The sequence below is a fragment of the Buteo buteo genome, chromosome 18 (genome assembly GCF_964188355.1).
Source record: "Buteo buteo chromosome 18, bButBut1.hap1.1, whole genome shotgun sequence".
NCBI lineage: Eukaryota > Metazoa > Chordata > Aves > Accipitriformes > Accipitridae > Buteo > Buteo buteo.
The window spans coordinates 16,448,592-16,460,808 of record NC_134188.1 but is presented as its reverse complement, the minus strand read 5'-3'; the positions used below and the strand labels follow the sequence as shown (position 1 = coordinate 16,460,808).

At 36.2% G+C, this 12,217-nt stretch overlaps 1 protein-coding gene across 1 annotated transcript in view; it reads left to right on the top strand.

Moving 5' to 3' along the window:
• The first annotated feature begins 1,780 nt into the window (after positions 1-1,780).
• The window catches only part of CNTN5 (contactin 5), a 370,989-nt gene continuing 360,552 nt past the window's right edge, over positions 1,781-12,217 (top strand). Inside the window, exon 1 of the mRNA XM_075050052.1 lies at positions 1,781-1,884. Coding sequence (XP_074906153.1) covers positions 1,827-1,884 — 58 coding nt within the window. The 5' untranslated portion in view covers positions 1,781-1,826. The remainder of the gene's footprint in view (positions 1,885-12,217) is intronic.

Sequence of the window (12,217 nt, the reverse complement as noted above, 5' to 3'; positions counted from 1 at the left end):
ACAGATATGGCCATAAGGGAAAAAATTAAATATTAATGAAAATACTTATTTCCCAAAGGTCTGGCCAGCAAAGAATGCTGAATGAGATAATTCACTAACCAAAGGAACACAGTGACTGAAAAGCAGATTATCACTGAAGTGAAAAACAAAGGCAGCTGACATTAATAATTAATTGAGGAGGTTTCCTGTGGAGGTTTAGATGAGCTACAGGCACTATGTGTAAAGTCACTTGACTACCAAGATAGTTATGCTCTCTTTCAGATATGCTTATATTAATGTGTACACCCAATATTAAGTTTGCCTGGTCTGAGTTACCTGGAAGGAAGTACAATCCTAAATGGGAATTTTTCTCTGAGTTGTACTTGCTGTGCTGTATAAATGAAAGCTGACAAGTTACACCTTTAGATTGTTTCAGGAATAACTCCCAGCAACATAAACAGATGCTATCGTCTCGTGCTCACACTGTGTGTCTCTCTCTATATGTGTATACATACATGTTTGTCCCTACGTATGAGGGAAAGACTGTCAAAATAGGTTACAACTAGAGATGCTCAGAGAGTTGAAATGGAATAATCCAGCAGGAGCCTACTCTTACATTACAAAGTTGTTATTTTTTTTGACAACTGTGTTGAGCTCTGCCTCTGCCTTCTTACTGTGAGTGTTCTAACTTACAGGTAAGATCCCTGAAACAGCAAGTGTGGCATGTAGCTAAACTGATTATAATCTGAAGGAGTCATATTATCGCCCAAAGGGGTTTGATAGGAGAACAAAGCAAATTCTCCTTTGTCTCATTGTTCTGTCCCATGGAATTGCTCTTGTAGCTGTGGACACAACCTCCAGGGGCTGAAGATTCCTTGGGCTCCAAGAAGAGGATCTCAAAGGCTTCTTAAACAGATATGACTAATTAAGTGTAAGAAATGAACTTTAGGTTTGCAACTTGATGTTTTTCAAGTCAAAGACCAGAAGTACACTCATGTCCATACATAACCACCTGAAACTTCTTGTATTTTGGACTGAGTTTTCAGTCATTTGAACACAAAATCTCTTAAGTTCCAGTGCGTTAAAGTTACTGATATTGTTAAAGGGATAGCTAAGAACACAGTGATCAAAGATGTAGTCAGTCAAGATGTATGTAAGAGTCATGGGACACATAGGAAACAAAAATTTGAGGAGCAGTAGAAGGAGATAAGTATGAATAATTTGTTCTGTATAAATGGTGGTTGTTTCAAATGTATTGGTAGAATCTTTACACAATGAGTAAAATGGAAGAAACTGGAATCTATTTCAAGCCAATTTCCAAGTAGTAAAAATGCCTGAATTTTCCTAGAGCAAATTTTTATTTTGTTTTGGGCTCTTATAAATGCTTTATATCAACATATTGCTTTCAGGAAAAGAAGAACACGTGCCAAGCTTTATGCTTTGAATATGTTTCCTGTGAAAGATATGTGTACTATCTTCTGTCTAAGTTTGGCTTTTTGGAAATTCAAAGCTTGAATACACATACAGCTTTAGGGTGATATCCATGTATATATACAAAGCACTGCCACAGACAGACATTTCAGCTATTAACACAGGAAACTACTGGAACAAGATCCCTCTGAGTATCTGTCAGGCGACCTGCCCCTGTGCATACAGAGTTCTTTGAAACTAGACTTTCAGTTGCATTAGGACCCGCTTTGTCTTTTGAATTGTCTATCATATTATTGAAAGATATTTTTAATTTTCCTAACAGAGATTTGTCTTTGTCTCACTAGGCTAAGCTTTAATGAAGAAACGTCAACGTTGCTAACAACTGCACAAAGAGGGATTGAAGACCTTTGCGACCAATGATGTGGTTGTCATGGAAACTGTTTCTGTTTCTGTCATTCACTGGCTGTCTTTCAGGTAAATCAAAACAAAACCAAGAAAACTCTGCTTATTGTTTCAAGGCTTTGAACTGCAAACAGAAATAGGAAGATGTAAAAGCATGCCAGAGAACATCATCATTACTAAAAGTATTTGCCTAGGTGCTGAAATTGTAAAAATTTAGAGATTTACAAGTACTGTCCATCTGCTTTTAGTTTGTACATTAAGAAAGGTCAGCTACATATCTTATTTGAAAAGATGATGACAGGTTATTATTAAAAAAAAAAGAAAAAAAAAAGGAAAACTATTAATTACACAGTGCTTTCCTAAAGACTAACCACTGCAGAATGTTTCACTTCAGGATTGTGTTCTGGTTTTGGAAACTAGTTATTAGGTTGTTTTCTTTTTTTCTTAATTCTGTGTATGTTTTACTGATCATTATGATTTTTGTCTGTGTAGTGAGTGTATTTCTTTTGCAGGTTTTTCTCTTGGCATTAGCTTAGTTGTCTTTACCTTTGCAAGTGATAAAATGATCAACAATCATTTAGGCTTCTCACATGAGAATTTTTGTAATTTGATAGCATATTGTCTCTAATTGATCTTTTTTTGGCTGCCCCATTTTCTTAATGCTGCCCCTTACACTACCTCTCAACTGCCTCTCAACTAAGCTACTCTTCTCTCAAAGTCTTCCCAAACTTTTTGGTTTTGCGTTATCGCAAGATGAAATTTAGTAAAAGTCAATGAAATAAAAAATTTTGTTATATTACTGTGGTGTTTGACACAGGAATTTAATAAAGGAAAATGCCTGTGGATATCAGCATGTATGCTTTGAAAGCATACATGGAACAGTTTGATCTAATCTGATTTTCCTCATGTAGCTTCATTATCTTAAGTCCATTACTTTTGGACCGGGAATATTTTTCTTTTTTGTCTTGTATTTTCAGGCACATTATCAATCTTGGTAACATTTCTATTTGGTGATTCTAGTGGTAGTGTCTTACAACCACAATCTATTAATGCAATTTTAATTCTTTTTAAGTTGAAAATTGTATTTTTATTGTTACAATTTCCAAAAACATTGACACAAAATTCAGAAGCATTACAGAAATTCAAATCTAGAGTTTCTTCTTAAGAATTATATCTTCTACCTTGCAAACTTTAAGAGTTAAAAGTCAACATCTGTCAGAAGGTATTACACAGTGAAATTAATGTACCTGAGCCTGCAGTTAGTTTCACATAGCTAAAATCTCTTTACCCTCAACTGCTGTTAGACAGAACACCTGTAAGTAGTGGAGTTTGCTCCAAATAGAATTATCTCACTCTGTACAACACAATAACGTTGCAAAATCTGAGACACATTTCATATGTTGGCAATTCTGTATACTAAAATTGCATATACAGGAACGAGTTTCAGCTGTTTATCACAGCCATTTTTTAGGTATGTTTATTAAACCAACATCTTGCAATGGCTTTAGAGCATTAGCAGAGACTAATGCTAAGATAGCATGAAAATACGTAACTACTTCAGAATTTAAACTGAACGTCAGTATTTACAGAAGCATTTTATTTAAATAACATAATATCCTGAAAACTCTTGCCAGTCATTCAGCACTATGTTTCAAATTAACTATTTCTCTCATATGTTAACTTGCTACTTATATCCTATGGTTTGTAAAGCATTCTTCTTTTTATATTTCATTTTGATTTGTGATTCTTTAGGATTCTTAAAGGTTTATTCCATGTTACTGGAGTAGATATAGACTCCTGTAAGAAATCATTTCTAACTGCAGTACTTGTTTTCACATGCTGTTGAATCTAATGGGATAACACATATATTTTTCTCATACACAAAGATAATTTTGTAATGATTTCATTAATAATAATCATTCATGAGAAAATTTAATGCTGTAAGAGCTGAAATTAACCAAAGATGACAAAATTGGGTTCAAAGTTATTTTAATTAGATCATCAGTGTAACTGGTAATTTACTGTCTCCATACCTTTCACATTTGATTACATCATTCTGCATTTGGAGCTGCTTTTGTATTACAGCACTTGCTAGAACATGTTTACAACTGGAAATAGTTCCTACAGCTGATGCACTTCAAGGTAGCCTAGTAAGTTAGATGCCTGAATGCACTATTCTTAACGATAGAGCAATAGATATTGATGCTGCTACAGTAAGATAAAGTTCATTCAATTCCTGTTGTTTTGAGCTGTGTTAAAATTCAGTACTTATCCATTAAATCATCAGATCATGGGATCACTCTTAGCAGCAGCCAGTGTTTGGAAGAGAGTATTACACTGTTATATTGATTTTGCAGTGGTGAGGGAAATCATCCAAGAAGAGAATAGATGACCTCTCTAGCTTGTGTCTACTATTTTTATATCATTTTTATCTTAAAGCTGAATGTGGTATTTTGGGGTTTGCTTATGCATGAATGTATGCAAGTGTGTTTAAGCTATGTGGAAAATAATTTTGGGGTGGAGAAAAATGTATTATTTTCTGAATACAAGACTGAGGCCTGAATTATGTCTCTTACTCAAGTTTAATTATTTTAGTATAAGCAAAAGGTAGTCTGGGACTACAGCCCACAGTTATATACTTAGATTCTCAGAAAGTTTACATTTATGTAATATTGATAATTAGCAGATGCAAAGAAGGTATTGAGATTGATAATATATTCTTTCTTTTCTTATGGCATATTATTGCCCTTCCAGATGAACTGGAGCTGAAGAAGAATTAAGCTGTCATTTTAGACCTAGGGTTTGCTTCACTTCTGAACTGACAGTTGGAAAATATACTTATATTTTGTTGGGTTTTTTTCTTCTTCCAGTGAGGCTTTCCTGGAGGGAAAGACCTCAGTCTCTTAGGGAACAGGTTACCAAGGGGGAACTGTTAATCTGAAATTCAAAGGACCCTTTCATATCTGATTTGGTTACAATAATACCTGAAGTGAGTTCAGAGGTGGCCAGCTTAGATTTAAATCAAGTTCATCAGAATTTAATCTGTTGGTAATTTTTAACTTTCTTGAGAGCTTATATGTTTAAATACAGTTACAAATTATATGTTCAGGGCATTTAAACAGGTGTAATTGTAATTTTTCAGTGGAAAACCATAGAATGATACAGGGTATGGTATCAGCAATTTTATCTTCTGGAGGATTTGGTCACCTGTCTGTTCTTCATGCATAATCATGACCTAATGATTTGGGCTGCACTGTCCAACATACAATGGGACTGGGGGTATGTTCCCGGGGTTTTACTGTCCTGGTTCCCCATAATCACTTTGTAGTCTGCTTTTATGTGTATAGTAAAGGCTATTTATTTTTGGTTCATGCTAGTAACAGCTAAGCAGAGAACCTTTTCTTTGTCTATAGTTGCTAAGATTTTCTTGCACTGATTTCTCAGAGAAGCTGGAGTTTAATATTGCTGGAAGGCGTTGCTTTAAAACAGCACTCCCTAACCTTGGAATGAGACAAACAGGTATGTCTCTTTGTGTTTCAGGAAGAGGAGAAATATTTTTAAAATGGAAGAAAATCACATCAGATTACCAGCTCATGTTTAATCAAAAAAGCAAGACTGGTTTTTATTTGCAGATGTAAGACATTTGACAAAAGCCAGCTTGAGAGTAGGGCTCCTGTCATTCTTTATAATAAGTATTGCTGCCTGTGACAAGATGTTTCAAAGTTTAAATATATGATAAAGATTACATAATAGAGTGAATGGCATTTATAGAGGTCTGATTCTGTTTTATTCTAACATATATCCCTTATGCCTTTTTGCTCCCCTGCCCATTTATCTATTTCTTCAATGTTATTACCTGCTTCAAGTTAATCTGGTCAAAGCGAGACTCATTTTCTCTGTAAGACTTTATAATTCATGACATCAATAAAATTATGGGAATAATGAAAGTAGCAAGGCTTCACAAGATAGAGGCAGTACCTCTGAGACCCAGTGGTCACTGCTCATAGCACCAAGTGGGTAAACACTTGTCCTTAAACCTCATCTCTATGTACCGTTCATTTCTTTTCACATAAACCATTCTCACTACCAAGCAAAAACTCACTGAATATAGTGAATTTTTCTCTGTATCCCTCAGTATGGTGCTCAAAATTAAAAACAGCATGACTTTTTCTGAACAGTTGCTTGCTAGAATATGATATGAACGGACACTTACAAAAAACGCTCCTAAGTAAGAGAGCATATGTGGAACAAACACAAGTGTCCTGTCTAGCTTTGACCTACAGCTGGCAGCAATCTGAGGTGCTGCCTGTCTTTTATTATGTCCATCCCTCTCCATCTGGCTACTTGGAGGCTTTTAGGAATTGTCTCTATCATCTGCACTTATCAACTTCCAAAATGCATCTCAAACCTGCTCAATATGTGACTTTCAGAATTCCAGCAGCCACTGCCAGGATTAAAATTCATAGCCTAAGGTTCATAAACTCATTAACCAAACCATATAAAATATTCATACCACTCTGAGTGCCAGGACTATTTCTCGTTTTTATTCCTTCCCCTTTTAGACAACGTCCTTGCTACATCAGAGCGGACAGTATGTGAAATGTTTCTTCTCTGCCAAACGAATGATGAACACATGAATGACCAGTATTCATCATTGATAAGCCTATACAATTACCCACCTCCCCCCCCCCCGCTGCCCCCTCCAGGGCTCTGCACTGATGATGACATAGCAAATACCATGCAACTTTGTCATCTTTGATAGCTGAGCACAAAAGCCTGGATAAGACCTCTAGATAAGTACTAGCGGCTGGAGACTTTCACATTCTCAGTCTTCCAAGTAAAATGGAAAAGTCAGAACACAGTTATCCCTTCTACTGCCCATCCTGAAATACTGCTTTTGCAGACAGTGCAAAGCAAGAGAAGAACAATTTGTCGCAATGTTGAAATCCAAGGTAGACTGATACCCACGTTCTCTCTCTTGGATTGGGTGCTTAACTGAATTGGGGAGGAAAGCACTTATCTGCTGAATGTTGCACTTTGTATAATTCTTAATTCAAAAGACAAATGGAAAAGTAAAAATCATTTACTGTTGCCAGAATCCTGAAGTGTCTTTAATGCTGGGCATTCAGGAGTCTTAAAAACTGGAAAAATGGTCATGAAAAGAAGCACTTTGAGTATGCATGTAGGAAAGTATTCTTATGAGAAACTTTTCTGCTTGTTTGCACGTGTGGGGTTTTATTCTGGAATAAATTATTTAGGTTTTTATGCCTAGATGGGGCTATGTAATGATATGGTCATATGCTGATATGTGGTGCTTCAACTTGCAGGTTACCAAATGTTAGGCAACCACCAGATGCCTTTCTTTTAGCATGGAAGTAATTGATTAATTGATGTCCTAGGCCTCTTCAGGGCTAACACCATAGTAAATGTGAGCAATGATTAGAATCAGAACAAAAACATTGTCATGTGTACAAGAATAAAACTAATGATTGATAGTTCATGATGTAACAGTAGTAACACATCCACTAATATCACTGGCATACTAGAACATATTTTAATTACCTAACTATACTTTCTCAGTTTATTACACTTCAGTTTTTTCATTAAGAAGTTCCTACCTCTTATCAAGCTTTTATCAATCATACAAACAACTGTCTAACAAAATGATACTTAGATTAGTTCCAGTTTGGAACTGGCATTACAAATCTTTCTCCAGAAAAAAATTGTGACACCCACTGAAAACCAGATTCCAGTCATTCTATTGTCACCACCAATATGGAGAAACCTTAACCTGCACATCTATCCTCATTTTTTTATTTCCTCTTATTTGGTGGATAAGTCTTATTGTGACAAACTGTTTAGAGTCAGCCTGTTGCAATCTGATGCTTTTAAAATATTTTCTGTTGCATTAGATATGATACTAAATCACATGGTTTTTACTGATAGAATTATACAAAAATATAATGAGACAATGTTTTTGTGTTAAGATAATGATTTTACCTTTCTGTCTGGCAGTTTACACAGAAATAACTATTGATTTCAAGATTACACAATAGGATAATGGCTCTACTGCTTCTCTTCATATTTTTTGAGTGATATTGGAGACAACATGCTGTTGAGATTCAGTCCTGACGTTGTACTCCAGGAGTCTCATCTTGACCTGGAGTCAAAATGTCAGTCAGTGTTACCAGTTTATAATGGTTTAGATTAAAGTGTTTGTTCATCCCTCTCCATCTTTGTGGTTAAAATATTAAAGACTAAATCTCTTTTAACTTCAAAACTCCCATCATTTGAAGCTAAGGATGCTCAACATCTATAGCACTGATATAAGGTAGCATTTATATCAGAGTACAATAAGGAATGAGTCACTCTGTTTTGCTTGATGTTTTGCCTGATTTTTTATTTCTTAGAGACTTCAGACTGCCTGTTTACTTTTATGGGCTAATAGAAAGACAGTGGGTTAGTAGGAGAACAATTGTAATAAAGCTATAAAAGCATCTTTTTAAAGTCCTGCTAGTAGGGAAAAGTCTGCTCTTTCGAAGCTGTCACAAAGAGACAGACAAAACAGCAACCATACAGGCCCAGATTCATCTCATTTAACTTGAATGTTTAAACTGAAATGTCTGAGTTAGAGAATAATTGCTCTCATTTGCTATATAGTCAATGGACAGACACAGCCACTTGTAAAAGGTAGCTAAACCCATCTGAATCTGAATTACTTTCTGGAATTCTGCACTAAAACAGGCTAATTTCTAACACTAAAGATATGAAGTCAGACCTTTTTCAAGTTTTTGGGTGATTAAAGAACATAGAGAGAAAACATATTTCTGAACAGATATTAAATACTCATAACAATGGCAGATATGAAAAAAAAATATATTTTGTCCTAAGGTAGTGTATAAACTATACCTACAGAATTATCCCAAAATAGCAGTGAAAGCTTTGACTGAGAAATGAACAGTTTTAAGTGTTGGGTCAGTGAGAAATGCCCAGGCTATTGATAGACTGTGAATGCTACTTCATCAGGTTGTCTCCTCGTCCTGGCTGTGGGATGGCTCAACATAATCAGACACATGATAAGGAAAATGTTCCTGCCATAGGGTGCCAGGCAAAGACCTCTGACCCCCAAGCATTTTCCTGGCTTCAAGTGTCTTTAGCAATAACAGCAGGTGGTGAATTGCATTATTTGCTCCTGAGCATATTCTGGAACTTCATCCTTACATCCAGCACCTCCAGGTGCCCTGTGTGGCAAGGCAGTACATCTCTATCGTGTCTCTAAAAGAGGCTCACACTGTTAAATATTTAATAGGGCACTTTGGTTATTAGGACAGTCAATCTGTTCTGTTTCATAAATGTTGCTCTTTTTTCTACCCCAAAGTAATGTTTAAATTTGTAGCCACTGTAAACAAGGTCATAGAGTCTGTGTAGAGACTAACTTTGCATAATCACTAGAACAAACCACCAAACCTGCCTCTTGGCTACTATGGAAAATGTTTTCCTTCAGCCAAAAGTTCAGCTGAACATGCCCATGGAGGACAGCCTTCCAGCTCTACGCAGCACGGTGGAAGATGGCATCTGCCAAACTAAAGGCAGCACTCAGGGTCCTCTGGTTTAATTCATACTGCTGGCCAGCAAGATGTTCAAAGTAGTCCTTAGTACTTTCCCCAGAGTCCATGTCTTTTGTAACTACTGCAGTGGGTGACACTTTGCCAGAAGTCCTCATCCCCAGGAACCTCTTCTGCTTTCATCCATACTACTGGGAATTCAGCAGCTGTGCAACACATTGCAACAGTGATAAAGTTTTTGTAGGAATATCTGTAATAGGTTGGCTGGCAAAAGTAATTCATTCTATGAAGCGACTCTCATTTTCCTTAAGCGTGCTTCCAGATGACCACTTCTCATGACCAGAAGAAATAAAAACAGTAATGCTGGGTCTCAACAAGCAACTGAGTCTGTTTTCCTTTTCTTCTAGTGCCAGACATGTACAAGGAATAGTTAGCTTATAATGCAGAATAATTTCTAGTTTCAGTGCAGCACTAACAGTATAACAAATACATAATAAAATAAGTCATTAACTTCATTTAAAAAAAAGTCATTAGAGGCTAGAACAATGTTTCTTAAGCATTGGCCTGGCTTTTTCTAATAGGAATGCATTAAAAAGGCAGTGAAACCTTTGAAATGATGACAAATTCAGCTTTCAAATTAGATACAGTTTTCTAGTAATGAGGTTAAACCAATATTGGAACAGCTCTACTAGGAGAGCTGGCGGAAATGACAATGCTTCAAGTCGGAAAGCAAAATAAAGTATCTTTAAAAATTAAATGTTTTATCAAGTTTCTTACAGAAATTGTATGGAGGATGTGAATGAATGTGTGTGTGTATGTGCCTGTGTTGGAACAGAATAATACTGGGTTGTCGTCTAAATAATTTTGGATTGCATTAATCCTTGTGGTTGTTTATGGTTTTGTTTTATTGTTATTTTTTTCCTTCCCTTGGGGGTTCATTGAGAACATAGCAAGCTCTCTACTGCTCTCTTCTACAGGGCTGGTCAGAAGTTTCTCAATGTGGTATCAAATTGTCAGGCAAGATGTGTTCATGAATCTTTCTGGCTTTACTGTCATACAACCAGATGAGCAAGATAGAAGAACAACCAGATTGTTGGTTCATGTCCAGCTCCTATTTCAACCAATAGCACTTAGTGCTTTTAGCCCTAAGAAATGCCAAGCTCAAACCTCCTCATAGAATCTAGTTTACCAGTTGCCTCCTACCTATAGAAATAAAATATAGCAGTATGAAAAACCTGCTTTCTTCTAATTGCTGATAATTTTTGCCCTAAATGGCTGAGAAAAATACTACACTGTACATCAAGATCTTAGGGAAAAAATAACTGTAAGGGGTGTTTATGTATTTATTTCTCACTGCTCAATTCCCATTAGGTAGCAAGCATATTATTGGAAAAGGTCCCTGTGTCCTTGAGACTTCCAGGTTTTACTTTTCTTGGGTTGAACTTTTCAGTCAGGGCTCTTCAGGTGGTATACTGCCAAGTGTGTATGGGGATCTCTCCATTTTTTACCTCGTATTGTCAAATATACTTGGTGACAACAAGAAATTGAACTGACAAACCACAGACCACAATTTGGGGTAAATGAAACCTCCCTGCTCATTCAAATGCAAAAGATTGGTGTAGCAAATAACAACACAAAAACTCTATGGGAAAAATCAAATTGCTACCATGGACTGAAAAAATTTAGGTAATAAAAGATGGAAATAATCGTTTAACTTTTGGGGAAAAAAATTAGAATCTGTATAAAACACCTTCAGAAATGATCCAGGGAGCTGAAGCCATAGCTGTGCTGGAATGAAAAGTCATGTACTTATTAAAGGGATAAACTTTCTGCAGTGATTCAATTTTCCTCCCACAGCTTAAGCCCATAGCTTCTCTATGTATGGTAATTACCTGTATATGGTAATTACATGTGTTAGAGGTAGTGATGAGATAACCTGTCTCCTTGCAAATATTCTCCTCTGCTGTCTAGGTGCTAACTATCTTTTTTCTTTCAGACTTTCCCATCTGAGTAGTGGTGGTAGGTTAAACTCAGAGCAATCTTACCCAATATGAAGTTAATGTTTGTTGCCTATATCAGACCTGAAGAAGTCTTCATGTGCTAAAAAAGCTGGTGTGAGTTTTTTTCCTCTGTTTGTTTGTTTATCAGTTGATCATGTAAAAGGTCTTACTACCATTTGAAAACACTGCTCTGTTTTGGAGCCACCCGAAAAAGTAGGCATAATCCCCTGTATTGAGAACATGGTTTATATTTGCAAAAATTAATAAATTATGTAAAAATAAAATCTGCCAGTTTCTCCATGTTGGAGGCAAGCTGGCTGGAGAGGTCACATATCTTATCAAATAATGAATAAATACACTTCATATGTATGTGAGCACATGAATATAGGTAGCTATGAGTGAACGTCTTGCTGTTCCAAACTTAAAAATCCACTTGTCAGGTCTCTAGCTGTCTTTGTTTAAATTGCTGCTAGCAGTTTAGTGAGAGCAATTTCTTAACTGTGGTGTAACTAAATCTATACCCTAAACTGAATGAAAATAAAGTGTGAAAAATAAATACCTCTCCTGTCAAAAAGTATGAAACGTACATATATTGTTCAGTGCGAAGATTGTGGGAGGCAGAGTTTATTGAGCTCCGTACAGTGCCGTGACTGGTAACTGCTTTGCACAATGGACTGCTTTGATAGGTAGGTTTTTCCCTATTAAGTGCAGTAATGTGAAAATGCTGATAATAGTGAAGAACATATCCTGCAGTTTCAGCTTTTATTCAGCATGGCTAGCTGTGCTATGTACTGAGGCCACTTTCAGTAGTGGTTTTAGTTTACTTCACTGGACTTACTT